Raw genomic sequence first — 13,873 nt, forward strand, 5'->3', positions numbered from 1 at the left:
CCCTCGCACAGCCAGTTTCCCCCCCTCCCTACCCGAAAAGGAAATCCCGCCGGGGGAAACAATCATTCCTTCACCGGCAAGAGCCACCGAGGAATGCAATACATAATGGGCTCCGGCAGGGAACATGCCCCAGCCATTCAGCTACTGCTGCCGCTAGGCGAAAAGCCGCGGACAGCAGCAACCCCAGGACGAGGCGGAGGCCCAGCAGAGACGTCGAAGCCGCGGGGGGGCCGGGCGGCGGCAGCGCAGGCCCACTTCGACGCCGACGAGCTGTCCCGGCGGCTGTACGTGGTGCTGGCCGAGCAGAAGGCGCACGCCGAGCGGAAACGCCGGGCACGCGCCGAGGCAGCGGTATCGTCATCGCGGCGAGACGGGTCGGGAGGCACGACGAGACACGACGCCGGACGGTCATCCGACGGAGCAACGGCCACGCAGCAGCAGCACAAGCAGCCGGCAGAGGCTCCGCCGCCAACCAACCTCATCTCTGATCTGAGGCAGTCTCAGGCCGCCAAGCGAAAATCACAGGTGGCTGATGTCGGCCAGTTCTCCGACGCCGCGGCTGCCGGCGAGACCCCCGAGTACCACCACGTGCCTCGAGAGGCGGCCAAGCAGTTCGCCCGGACAACGACGGTGGAAGTGATGCGGGAGAACAGCGGCGTGCACCAGCTGTCGGGTCGGGCACTCAAATTCCACATGGACGGGCAGCGGACGATACGGGCAGTGGCCCCGGAGACGACGGCAACCGGAGGCGGCGGCGGCGGCGGCAGCGACCCCCTGATGCCGTCCGAGCTGAACCGGGCCCTAAAGCACAGCCAGACGCAGCGCGACCGGGTGCTGGACCGGAACCAGTTCCAGCGCACGCGCACGCTTGAGGAGGCGGCGCAGCTGGAGCAGGAGCAGCGGCGGGACGAGGCGCTGCGCAACCGGCACACGTTCGAGGGGGAGCTGTCTCGAATCGCGCCCGAGGGCAGCAGCGGCAGGAAGCACCACCACCGCCACCAGCACTCGCAGTCGCAGCCGCAGTCACTCGCCGGCGGCGCCAACAACAACGCGAGGAGGAACAACATGGGCGGCACGGCCGTGATCGAGCTGCTGGCCGACGGCGGCGACGGGGCCGGCACGGGGAGCCGGCGGTCGGTGCTGATGCTTGACGCCGCCGTGGTGGACGCCGTGTCGGACGAGACGCCGCCCGATGACGAGCCGCAGCTGGGGCAGTTTCCCGCGCACGAGCACCGCGTCGACTGGACGCAGAGCGACGAGGGGTCCAAGACGCGGCCGAAGCTGCTGCTGACGCCCCTGCTGCGCAAGGCCGACTCGCTGTGGGGGATGCGGGGACGCTTGGGAAGCGGCAGCGGCAAGGGGGGGCCGCAACCGCCGTCGCCGTCTGCGACAGCGACAGCGCCAACGGCCGTGAGCCAAGTAAAGACACAGAGAGGGAGCCCGGCAAAATCATCACCCGCACAAGAGAAGAACAGTACCATTTCCGCTGCTACTACTGCCCTCGCCACGACCGCGACGACGACGACGTCAACGACGCAACTGAGATCTCCGAAATCTAGCTTCTTTGCAAAGTTCAAACGTTAGCCGATAGACAGACTAACACAGACATACATAAACACACACACACACACACACACACATACATATCGATACTCGAATATCCATCCCCCACACAACTATATATATAAACCAGTCCAAAATCGGGGGAAGAAGGGGGGGTTGGGAAAGCTGTTTCGTACCTTGTTGGCATGTATACATAGACATACGTACAGCTACTACCATAATCTCAAATGATAATGCCTCACGCTTCACTTTGCCCCTAATAACTGTCTACCCCGTGTATCCACCACACCAGAGAAAGGACTTTTGAAAACCCTTCCCGTATATAAAGCCCGCCTTTCTTGTCCCTAGGTGGGTAGGGAACAGGCCAGCGGGATATATAATGTGCAAGTGCCTTCAGGAGAGCCCTCCTGCGTTCAACTAGGAACCGTGTTTGCTCAATGGCGGTATTGAGGGGCGCGAATGGGTTGGGATGTGAAGGTTTATGGTGAATCAGGGGCGCCGTATTTTATTAGGGGGTTGTATGGGCGCAAGGCCAAACATAGGCCGTGTTGAGCGAAGGTGATTGGAGAGGGAGGACTCACTGAGCTGAGAGGATCGCAGCGCGGCTACCCGTCTTCGCTGTCGGTCTCGATATAGAGAAGCATGCCGTGGCGGGTGGGTATGAGGATTTGAATGTAGTCGCCCTATCGATCTTTCTCTATCTCCTCTCTCAGCAAGCGCTCGACTATCTTAGCCTCCTCGGCGGCGACGTCCTGGCGGACCAGCTCCGTGGCGTTCGTCTCCCGTGCCTCGTTCACGAGCGCAAACAGTATGAGGTCGCAGAACTCGCGGACCCCATCACCGAGTGAGCTCGGGTTGCATCTCGCTTTTCGCAGCGCCTCGACGCCCCGCCGTAGACCTATGTCGCGCGACCACATCGGCTGCTGGTGCATCTTAAACGGCAGCAGTCCGCCGCCGCCGCCATTAGCGGTGGGGCTCGGCGGCAGGGTCGTGCGCTGGAGCCGATCGAGCTCCTCATCGAGGCCGGGGTACTTGTGAAAAAGCCGCTGCATATCGGCTTGATACTCGAGTATCCCTCTGAGGGGGTGTTTGTCTTCCCCGTCTCTGTTCTCGCCGCGGAGGCGGCTAGGCGGCTCTGGCTCTAGTTTGATCTTTGGCTCGTCAGGCGGGTGGTTTTCTTTGTGGGTACGGTTGCAGGCGACCGAGCAGCTAAACAATTGGGTTCTCAAGTAAGACCTTTGCCTGTTCTGAATATGGATATTGTGAGGTGCAAGTGAAACCACGCGGGGGGTGCTTACTATGGCATGGTGCAGCGCGGGCATTTGTATTTGCCTGGCTCCTTCTCGCATACGCCGCATAGGCGGGCCGCGGCTGCTTTCGGCTCGCTGGGTGGCGGAGTAGCCATGGTGCTAAGCGGCTCTAGGGATGTGGAATCTAGAAGGGTTACGCTGGACGCATAGGAGGCGTTGTCAGCGGCGAGTGAGGATTGCGAAGACGGAATCTCAGCAAATAGCTGCGGCACGTCGCCGATGTGCGCCTGTGAAAGCACGGCACCCATATCGCCCTCCTGTGTCAAGCTCATAATGATGATAATGTTATACCTCGAATACCAGGAAAGCAGCAGTGACTCTTTGTCTTGCGATGTCCGAGGACGAGGTGAAGTTGAGAGACGGAGCGGCGCCAATCAAATGCGACGACAGACTGCCGATCCCCAACGGTCCCCCGTTGGCCGGGGGCGCTGCTGCAGGTGATGAAAAATGAGGAACTATTCGTAGAGACTGTATGCTGATGGCTTGATTGATTAGTGTGCTACTAACCGAGTTCTTGTCTAGTAAAAAGTGAGAAGTTGGTGATCGAGGTGTTGTGCAGTTTCCTTTCTGTTTCTTTTCGTCTCCTTACGCGCGGTTCGGGACGATAAAAAACTTGTTGGAGGCGCGTCGCGGAGCTATGACGCAAACTTTTTCGGGGGGGGGGGGGGGGGGGGGCTTTTAGCGCGAATGAACATCTGCAAGTGCTGAATGAGGCAAACGGATGGATCGGGGGCCAAGCCAAGGGACTCGTTTTGTCAGCCGCAGCCGCAAATGCGGCAATCCTCGGACCGGGAAGCTTGATTGCTTTTTTTTCTCTTTCCTTTTTCACTTTAACTTCGCCCCTTCCACAGGAGCCAAAAGGCTTAACCCGACAAACCCTACGAAGACGACGCAGCGCAGTATCCTTTTCTGAATTCTTAAACTCAGACCATTAAAGCCGCAAATCATAACGGAAATGCCTTCAGATAGGCTGTTGCGAGGCCTCGCGCCTCTCGTTCCCAAAGCCTCTCGACCCGTCCGCCCCGCCGCAACATGCCTCCGCCTCCGGCAGGCGGCCGCTACACGGCAAGCCCACACCTCCAGCGCGCGCCCTGCGCCCCTCACAACCAGCTCCAGTGCCCGACCGCGACTTTCACGACCAGCGATTGAAACATGGGGCGCACTAAGCCCCGCCGCGGCGGCGGGTAGGGGCCGGCGCACAATCTTCATCCAGACGGAGAACACGCCGAACGCGGACGCGCTCAAATTCCTACCGAACCACCGGGTGCTGCCCGAGGGCCTGGCGACGCCCTTCATCGAGTACATGAGCCCGCGATCGACGATTGCTCCACCGTACCCGTCGCCGCTGGCGGCGCAGCTGATGAACATCGACGGCGTGACGTCGGTGTTCTACGGCGCCGACTTCATCACGGTGACCAAGGCGGCCGACGCCAACTGGGCGCACATCCGGCCCGAGGTGTTTGCGCTCATCACCGAGGCCATCACGTCGGGCCAGACCATCGTCAACGTGACGGAGCGCAGGGAGGGCGATGAGGCCGAGGCCGAGGCCCACGGCCAGAACTCGTACGCCGAGGACAGTCTCAGCTACAACGAGAACGACAGCGAGGTCGTGGGCATGATCAAGGAGCTCCTCGAGACGCGCATCCGCCCGGCCATCCAGGACGACGGCGGCGACATCGAATTCCGCGGCTTCGAGAACGGGCAGGTGCTGCTCAAGCTGCGCGGCGCTTGCCGGACCTGCGACTCGAGCACCGTCACACTAAAGAACGGCATCGAGGGCATGCTAATGCACTACGTAGGTTTTGCCCCCTCATTTCCCCCTTATTTGGACCCGTTGGCCCCCCTTTTTGTGTCACAGCGCCCCCTCCTCAGCCCCTTTTCTCGGGCAAATACGTCCAACATCCTCTTTATTGGTGAGCGCAAGCTAAATAGCCCGCTTCCGCAGATCGAGGAGGTCCAAGGTGTCCAGCAGGTTCTGGACCAGGAAGAAGAAATTTCCCTGCAGGAGTTCGCAAAGTTTGAGGAGAAGCTCAAGGTCAAGAAAGGAGAAGCTCCTCCTTCTACTGTAGGAAAGGGGTCTCTCGACACTGTTCCCGGGTAATTGATAGGGGGCGTGCTTAGACATAGATTCGGTGTCTACGCATCTTTGATGAACCAAGTCTTGGACTCCCCTTTCTCACCATTCATTGCCACTGCTTGGCTGTACTCTTTGTTTGGTTCTCAGACCTCGCTAGGCCAAAAATGGCTGCATCTCCAGTATCAGATAGATTGACTGGTGCGGGCAATTGGCAGTCTTTTCTCCGCAGCATATTTCTCGCTTTGGAGAGGTGCGTGACAGGAGCTGTACATCTGGGCCGATGGATTCTGTATACAGAACCATTAGGGACGAGGGTATATATTTCTTTTGTTCTCCATCTGCGCTCCCAACAGTTCAAACAGCTGAGGCCCCGAGTTGAATTGGACAGACACAAGAGCGCAATTGAACTCGCAACAGTTTACAGTATCACTACCTGCTAGTCATATCGCGGCCAGCCGCGCATAGTTGATTTTATTTTCGCTGTCCGCCGTGGAAATGATTACTGTTGCAGGAACGTGTGTCGTTGGTTCTCTCACCATACCCCTCGCCGCCAAGCTTTCGTTCTCGTGCGCGCCTGGCGGCCAAAGAAACATTTTCGGCACGGCAATTCTCATTCATGCCTTTCCGGTACGGCAGCGTGGGAAGATCGTCGTTGAAAAAAAAAAAAAAAAAAGAACAGAAAAGAGGGAGAGGGGAAATAGTTGGTACGATATTAACACACGAAACACGTAAAAATTAGCTAGCCGTCTAGACACAAGCAAGCGTTGTGCGACCCCCTTTAATCTAGATAAGTTGAGATCGCAAGAGGTGCCAAAACATCAAATTGGAATTGGGCATGGTGCCTTGGCAAGGTGCAATGTCAATAACCTGCGTCTGTGTTGCATCCTTGAACCCTGAAGCCGTACATTAAAGTTCGGAGAGGAAACCCCCCAGGGCTTTGTCGGAGCTTGTCGAACATGGTTTGTCTCGCCAGCCGAAAGACACGGGTGGGCCCAGCTGCCCCGAAGTCGAACGAGAATCCGGGGTAAAGCCCCTGGACGAATCGCTTGTGCTGCGCCGCGACCTTAAAGGTAACAGCCAACCAGTGATAGCCCGCGGGGTACGGGCGATAAGACGGAACCCTATGGCATCCATGGCGCGGAGCAGCATGGCGCTTCCCCTCATTTTTGAGCTCCAGGGCGGGATGTGGAGAGGGGGGAGTGGCATGCCAGCTCGCACATTAAAATCTGGGGTTTCCTGATCTTTCCTGTGTGTGGACGGCGGGACTCTTTCGACTCCAGTTTAGGCTGATAGTGGGCCTAGGTCGTCCGTCCTGCGGATTCCCTTGGTGTTCAACTCCCTTCAACAGGGCATATTATTTTATGCACGACACTGTGTAGCTAGTTTTTCTGCAATTAGTGCACACACATACAAACTCCGTACCGACACTGGCATCTGCGTCTTCGCCTCTCTCGCTCTGGCCCAAAGAGTGACAGATGAATGACGATGAGTGCTCCAGTGGGGAAGGGAGAGATGACTAGGTGCGGGCGGAGCACTCGCATCGAGATTGCAAGGCTTCATCCATCCATCCATTCATGACCCATCCAGCTGCACCGGGCGAGGAGGTGGTCAGAGCTCTCTGTGGAGGTATGCGATATCATCGCGACGCAGGGTTGACTAACAGTTGTTAGTGGTGAGTTGAGCACGGTGGGAGGGTAACCGAACGCACATGCGACAGCGCAGCAGCAGCAGCAGCAAGCTATCATGACGGCCGCCATCAATTTTGGGGCGCGTGATGTGTTGCAGCCGTTGGCCTCCGCAAGCCTTTTCCCTTTACCCCTCTCATCCGTCATTCTGTATGCGAGCGTCTCCTTATGGGACGGCCCAGAGAGATTCGAGAGCATCGTCGTGGGTTTTGCCCACCAATTCACCCTCGCGAGCAAAGCCAGCCACTCAGACAGCCGGCAACATCATTGGCCACAGGGGTTTCTGGGCTACAACGTCCATCAGCGTGCGGTTGCACGACATGACACGGCATTCCTGATCTCTTCTTGAATTTTGACCAGCCTGGCCTTTTTTGCGGAGGGTCGAGACTCGTCGAGCATCTGGCACTGGCACTAGCTAGAAGGGGCCAGAGCAGGGGACAATGCTTTGGGGGTCCTTCCTGCCAGGCATTCGGTCTTGTGAGCAAGAGGAGGAACGGGCATGGCCGCTCGAAGCTTGAGCTAGGGCACGGGGGCCGCATTTCCAATGCCTTTTTAGGCCGCCTGCATCTCCAGCAAATGTGTCCCCAACCGCGCATTTGTGTCATAAATTGTATGTGGAGACGTCCATTCTGCACGCTGGAGGCGGGATCAACCACATCCAGGTCGTGGCAGGTTGGTCGTGGGTTCATCCAAGCCGGTGGTTGATGATTTTCAGGAGCCCCAATGGTGTAGAAACCGGCCTCCTTTCATTCTAGTTATAATCAGGTGTTTGCATCGCGAATTTGTTGAGGCAAGATCACCGAGAGACGGCTGGAGCGTCCGTCTTTGAAACAAAGCACAGGATCGCCGGCTATGCCGATAGTTGGATTTCGTTTCGCTCGAATTCGCGTCCTGGCCAGTGGCAGCATATCCCAACCGGCCCAACTCCAGGTGAAAGAGCCTGGAGTCTCGTCGAGAAGGATATTGGTCCTCCGCAGGGACGGAGCCGTTGTGATAGCGTTGCGGTCTCCAGAGCCCCGAAATGGCAAGTTCATGGCCCTCCGCACCATAATCCATAGATTGGTCTAGCATTGCGGATGCAAGCTTGTAGTACTTGGACACACATACCCTAACGCTTTCGGCGCTGCATTACCGACCGACCGATATGCGGAAAACTGCTCTCCACTTAAAGGGTCGCAAGCTGCTGTGAGGGGAATCCGTCATGGGCCGAAGAGCTCCATCCTGGGCTGTGGAGAAAGAAATTGCAGCCGCCGCCGTATCGACAAAAGGACGCCTTCCATTCTGGATTATTAAGTCAGGCATCCATCTGTACTGTACTAGTAGTTAGGTCAGAATAATTCAACAACAAGACACCTACAATGTTGTAGAAAGCGGTTGTGAGGAAAGCATAAAGGCCAGAATCGCTCACATTAACCACAGAAATGCCCGTCTGGCCTCGATGCGGATCACAGCGACACGGGTGGTGACATTGAACCCATCCCTGGGAGATGGAGGGGGGTCGACGGGATGGGATGGGGAGCCTAAACCTCATTGCAGTGGAGGCAGGCACGTCAACCAGGAACCGTGGCTTCCAGGTTGCAGCTTCCGCGTTCAGTGCCTTCCCTCCATGCAAAGCAAACGGGAGCACTGAGGCGTGGGCTGGGAACCCGAGGCCCCACCGAGTGCTCGGAAGCCCTAAGCCGCTCCCCGCTGCCAAGCATCGTCAACCTCTGCCGCCTCGAATGTTCAAAGTAGGGGGGTGTCTTAAGGTAGAAGGCATTCGAGTCTCTCTAGTGTCGATGGATGGGATGGGAGTGTATGAGGAGAGGGCCGGGATGGTAAGTAGTGGCTTGGAAAAGGGGCAGGTGGGATGGGAATGGGAATGGGTTGTTTGATGCACAATCAATCAGAGATCCATCCATACGGAAAATACAACATGGTCAAGATGTGCATACACTCCATGCAATCCAAGAGAGTCCCGCGCTAGGATGTGCTGACGGGATTCTGGCATCGTCGTCAAATTTGCTTGACCGGGCTGGCAAGCCCGGTGACTGGGTAAGGCAGCTCACACCCCAGAAATGGCTACTTTGCGTCTGCTTGGCCTGAACAATCAATGGAAGCAAGCACACACACAACCACCACGAACGCCATCCTGATGACCACCTACCTCACCTCTCATCTGGCCGTAGACGTTGACCCTCTCCCGTCTTCCATGGTTGTAAGTTCCCGCCCATCGTCCTTTTTGCCAATTCGCCCCACCCTTGGACATGGGCTCCCAGTGTTCTTTCTCGTCCAAGGAAGCTCAGCAATCGAGTCTTAAAACATATGGTGCGTACTGTGGAGGCCGTCTTTGTTCCCCGTCCATTGCCGCGCATTAGAGTTGCCCGCTGTCTCCGCCGTCACCCATCGACCACTGACAAAAGACGGCAGCCCGCACGCGGCCTCTGCAGAATTCCATCCCAGGTCCGGCGGAGAGGCAGCACCTCACCTGGCACTTCGCAGTAGCAGCAGCAGGCGGGCAACCCAGCACCGAACCTTCCCGCGAGCGGGGAGCAAAACTGAATTAACTTTTGCCACGGCGTCAACGTATTGAGTGACTTGGCCTGGCTTAGTCTAGCCTGGCGGCCGGGATCCAGCCACTAACGAGTAACGTGCTACCAGCTTTCCCCGCTCACACCTCAACCCTATGCTGCTTACCTCTACCCTACCTACCTGCCCTGGACCTGACTTGCCTACCTGCAACCTCGCCGCGCATCAATCCCTAGACTTCGAACGCATCTTTTCGCTTCCTTCCCGTCCGTCTCTTCCTCTCCACCCCTTTACCTCCGTCCTATCCCACGGCTCGACGGCGGCGAATGCCCGGTTTTCGCCCCTACTCCCGCCAGAAAGAAGCCTTCAGTCTGCCCGGTCGCCGACACAGCGTCGCCCGTCGCTTCTGCCCGAGCCTCCACTGTTGTGCGGTTCGCGACGGCAATGGTAGGTCGCGTTTAGAGCTGTCGCATCCAATATTCAACCACCCAGCTGAGCCGCAGCGCCTTAGTCGCCGATCCGTCCACCACTTCTAAGCCAACCCGCGTGCGAATAATTGGTCTTCAACCTTCCATTCCCAACCTCGTCTGTCTGGCTACTTCGCCCTACCTAGGATCGGTCTTTTACTGCGTCTTCCCCTCGGCTCATTTGTCTGCAAGGCTTGCTGGAGAAGAGGTGTGCGGTTTGGCGCGCCCTGGGCCAAGTGTTTCTCCGTTGACGGCGGCTCGAAACGACGGCTCGGCTCAACCTCGAGGCTCGTTGTGTTCTTGGGAGAGAACGTTTCCTATCACGTTACAATCGGATCGACCTGGCTTGAAAGAACTGTAGTTTTGCGCGATACCCCGTCTATAGACCTAATATTACCTTGACTCCTGTAAGTTAGCCCCTCCCCTTCCCCCGCCACGTCACGGCGGTGGTCACGCATCACCTTTACTCTAAAAGAGCAACCCTGAAATCTCTGTCTGCCCTCAGCATGGCACGAGACCGCTCTGCTCGCTTCTCTTCAGTTCGAACTCTGGGTTCATTTCACGGGCTCCCGTGCACCAGTGCCCCCGGCACATGCGTCACATTAATATTGCTCAAACTCGACGCTCCTCGCTATTTCTGATCTTAAACTAACAAGACCACTTCTAGACCAGCTGTGATCAACATTTATCGCGGCTTTCACATAACGATATACCGTTCTTGAACGGTGCTTCGGTCCTCATCCTATTTGTCGGTGCACCGACTCAAGGTCTTGTCTGTCGAGATCTAGGTCAGCGAAACTAATGGTAGCCAAGCGTTGCCCTTCCTCGATTGTATAGATCAACCGAAGCGGATTTTGCACAGGCAAGCAGGCTTGGTGTGACCGAAACTCTAGTTTTGATCTAGATCATGAGCTCTGGCAACGTTAAGCCTGGCGCACAGTCAAAGCCCAGCCAAGGCAACTTCGCGGCGGTCGCGCCAAGCAGCCAGGCGATATTGCTGGACAAGCTGAATGCGCGAAGGTCCACTCCCGACTCGGAAGCATTGGCAAGCTCAGATGACGAGGCGGATCCTCATCGCCAAGAAACCTTACCAGCTTCTGTGCAGCCTCCCAAACCCGTTCGCCGAGCTTCGTGGCTAAACGATACGTCCCAGCCGCCGCTGCCACGCCCAAGAAAAGGATCTTTCGCAAGTAACTCAATGTCGCCAACCACCTCCCACCCGAGCACTCCGTCGGCCGAGTCGGGAGCTGGGGCTTGGGGCGCACACTCTGCATCGTCTGCTGTTCTTGGCCGAGGCCATACTGGCCCCGCTTCTTTCCCATGGGGGACCGGCATCTGGAACAGTGAGAGAAAGGAGCCACCATCTCGGCTGGCCGAGGTCTTGCCTTCTCCGACGTCAACTATCCCCCCAGGAAGCTCGGGAAATTCCTTCTTCGGCGGTGAGGGTGGCCTGACGCACACTTCGCCTGCTCCTCGAGAGGGTCCGAATTCCCAGATCCCATTCGCTATACCTCTTCATCCAACTCCCAAGACGTACCGCTCGCAGTCTTACTCGGTAGGACAGCTCGAACCAGAGACGACGGCCACGTCTATGGGGCCATCCACAGTTATAGGGGCTCGAGGCCGGCCCATTCCGCACTCCGGCCTACAGCATCGCCCTTCTCGACCTAGCATGTTGAGTGAAATGGCGAATGACGGCACGATGTTAGGCAAAGTGAACGAGGACGACGATGATGACAGCGTCGGTTCTTTGCAAGGAAGCCAGCACCAATCGGCCGAGGCGGCCAAGACCATCGAGATGCTCACGCGTGAAAACGCCATGCTGCGTCAGCAGCAGTACCAGAATGCCCGTCTCAGACCCCGGGCTTCAACTGCGGCCGCCTACGGGTTGGGAAACGGATACCTGCAGGAGGCCGTCCCGGAGGAATCAGACTATGCCATCGATGAACACGATGAAGCCAACGACGGTTCTGATTTGGCCGCCAAGAGAAGCCTTGCGAGAAGGATGAGTGAATACGGTGCGGGCCCTTTCTGGTCGCCATTCCTTGTGGAGAACAGAAAGCTTGAGAATGTGAAGAAAGGCTTCTGGCAAAGCTCGCTTGGTTTCGGCGGATCGGGAGACCTCCCTCAGAGTAGACGACACTCGTTTGCCGATGTGCCAACTCGGCAAGGTTCCATTAGCTCGATTGGAGAGTCGGGTGTGTCGCATGAGCCCGGTTCTCAGGATGGAGTTCACTCGCAGGAGTTTCCAAGCGCTTACCCCGATAGTCATGGCTATCCGGTATCCAGTCAAGGCAAGAACCACAGAACGTTAAGTTATTGCCACTTCTGACACTTTTGCTAGTTTCGGCGTACTTCAATGGCGGTGCCAACCTTGCCGGGCCCCAGCAGCCTCTTGGACAGCCAGGATATGGCAGTCAATATCCATCTCCATACGCTACACTCCACAACAGCTATTCCAACAGACCTACGTCGCCGCATCGCAATATGTATGGGATGTCACAGCCACGACATAATCAGTCCCTCTATGTCGTCCTCTTCAAATGTGCCAGAGCCGATGTGTTCTATATACAGGAAGGCACAGGACTGAACGTTAAGCCTGGCGACCTGGTGATAGTGGAGGCTGATCGTGGCACTGACCTGGGGACTGTTGCTAAGAGCAACATCGACTGGCAGACCGCCAAAGATTACAAGGAGCACTACGCCGAGGAGCATTATAGGTGGCTGATAATGTACTCGCAGAACGCAGCTGCTGCACAAGAGGGTTCCGGTAGTGGTGTCGCGACCACATCCAACGGACTTCAAGCGAGCGCCGTTGGCGGCATGGGGCCCCCGAGCCAGCATCATATGCAAGAGCCCGCATCAGGCGAGCTGAAGCCAAAGCTGATCAAGCGCCTTGCGCAAAGCCATGAGATCCACGCCTTGCGGGACAAGGAGGGTAATGAGGCCAAGGCGAAGCGTGTTTGCATGCAGAAGGTCAAGGAGCACGGCCTCAACATGGAGATCCTGGACGCTGAGTTCCAGATGTAAGCTCCCTGGACATCTCTTATTAGAATGACTGGCTAACGGTAGATGCAGGGACTGGAAGAAGTTGACATTTTACTACTTTGCCGATTCGTATATCAACTTCAACTCTCTTGTCACCGATCTCTTCAAGATCTACAAGACGCGAATTTGGATGTCAGCGATCAACCCAGCCTCGTTTGCCAGCCCGGCACTGGGGTTGCAGGCGCCGAGCGGCATTGGCCCCGGCGCAGTCGGGGTTGGCCGAGGGTCCGGTACAGCTGAGCGTCGGCAGAACACACAGCCAGAGCCACAAGCGGCCTATTCTGGATCGGCTCAACCAAGTCGCGGCGCTCCTTCGGCATTTCCTGTGGCATACGGTTCTGATCGAGCCGTCGTACCAGGCGCGCCTGGTTACCCAGTGGGCAACTATCCATACAACCACTACAGCACGTTCGGAAATACTGCTCGACCAGGTGCTTTGCCATTTGCTCCTGGCATGATGCAGAATCCAGACTCGTACACGGGTTCTTTCCCGAGCGGCGGGGACTACGCGGCGCGTGTAGGCCGCTTCCCGACGCCTCAATCTGCAGCTGGTGCGCAACATGACCAGGCTGTCCCGGCCCTTGGACAGCAGAACGATTGGGTAGGGGCGTTCCATGGCCTTTCACTGAACTCACGTTGATGGGGTTCTTCGCTGGCACCGGCATTTTTATTTAATGCCTTTATAATCGTATTTATTTGATGCATGTCGGTGTTCACATGCTCGGCAGGCAACATGATTCGCTCATCTTGGACTTGCGATACAGAAAAGAAGAAAGACTACTACGGCACAAAAAGACAATGGATGGTCGATCCTTCCATACGAGGCAATGGGAAATGTCCAAGACTACAATACGGTTCCGCAGAGGCGGTCATCTCCTTGGAGGCGTTGGTCGACAGTTTTGGTTCGGGGTGGGACAGCCCCAAGATTGCTTTCAGTACTTCATCCCTTCAGTCACAGTCGGTTTGAGCGGTGGTTGGGAAAGACCGAACGGTTGGTTGTCAGACAAGGCAACTAGAGAAAGAGACTTTATATCTGCTCTGCGTTTTAGCCCTGATTGGCCATGGTCCTCCTAGCGCGGTGGTCGTTCTCCCCTTTCTGCGGGCATCGACCTGAATTCTTTCGTTTCCTTTTTTTTTCCTTTCACGAATGGAAGACTTGCCATAGACAGAGAGGACTTTGCACGGGCGCGGTGTAATTTGATACTAAAAAGGGAA

The 13,873-nt window shown here is 56.9% G+C and overlaps 4 protein-coding genes across 4 annotated transcripts; 3 read left to right on the plus strand and 1 right to left on the minus strand.

Moving 5' to 3' along the window:
• Positions 1–105: 105 nt before the first annotated feature.
• Positions 106–1,584, plus strand: B0T26DRAFT_755956 (uncharacterized protein; the record flags this gene model as incomplete). The annotated part of the gene is made up of 1 exon (XM_060446029.1): positions 106–1,584. The coding sequence occupies one exon, from the start codon at positions 106–108 to the stop codon at positions 1,582–1,584; it is 1,479 nt and encodes a 492-aa protein (XP_060291549.1).
• A 662-nt stretch (positions 1,585–2,246) lies between these two features.
• On the minus strand, positions 2,247–2,968 carry B0T26DRAFT_655656 (uncharacterized protein; the record flags this gene model as incomplete). The annotated part of the gene is made up of 2 exons (XM_060438641.1): positions 2,247–2,772; positions 2,862–2,968. The coding sequence occupies 2 exons, from the start codon at positions 2,966–2,968 to the stop codon at positions 2,247–2,249; spliced, it is 633 nt and encodes a 210-aa protein (XP_060291550.1).
• Positions 2,969–3,565: 597 nt separating this feature from the next.
• B0T26DRAFT_726637 (scaffold protein Nfu/NifU N terminal-domain-containing protein) lies at positions 3,566–5,467 on the plus strand. Its single transcript, XM_060442829.1, has 2 exons — positions 3,566–4,668; positions 4,819–5,467. The coding sequence occupies exons 1-2, from the start codon at positions 3,829–3,831 to the stop codon at positions 4,972–4,974; spliced, it is 996 nt and encodes a 331-aa protein (XP_060291551.1). The 5' UTR covers positions 3,566–3,828; the 3' UTR covers positions 4,975–5,467.
• Positions 5,468–10,517: 5,050 nt separating this feature from the next.
• On the plus strand, positions 10,518–13,298 carry B0T26DRAFT_655316 (uncharacterized protein; the record flags this gene model as incomplete). Its single annotated transcript, XM_060438617.1, has 3 exons — positions 10,518–11,925; positions 11,955–12,636; positions 12,689–13,298. 3 exons carry the CDS (start codon positions 10,518–10,520, stop codon positions 13,296–13,298), a joined length of 2,700 nt encoding a protein of 899 aa, XP_060291552.1.
• Positions 13,299–13,873: the final 575 nt, after the last annotated feature.

Source organism: Lasiosphaeria miniovina (genome assembly GCF_030549165.1).
Source record: "Lasiosphaeria miniovina strain SMH2392-1A chromosome Unknown B0T26scaffold_7, whole genome shotgun sequence".
NCBI classification, from domain to species: Eukaryota; Fungi; Ascomycota; class Sordariomycetes; order Sordariales; family Lasiosphaeriaceae; genus Lasiosphaeria; species Lasiosphaeria miniovina.

Coding starts and splice junctions, on each gene's coding strand:
- B0T26DRAFT_726637 (XM_060442829.1), top strand. CDS start 3,829: ATGCCTTCAGATAGGCTGTTGCGAGGCCTCGCGCCTCTCGTTCCCAAA. Junction 4,669..4,818: donor AGGGCATGCTAATGCACTAC/GTAGGTTTTGCC, acceptor CCGCTTCCGCAG/ATCGAGGAGGTCCAAGGTGT.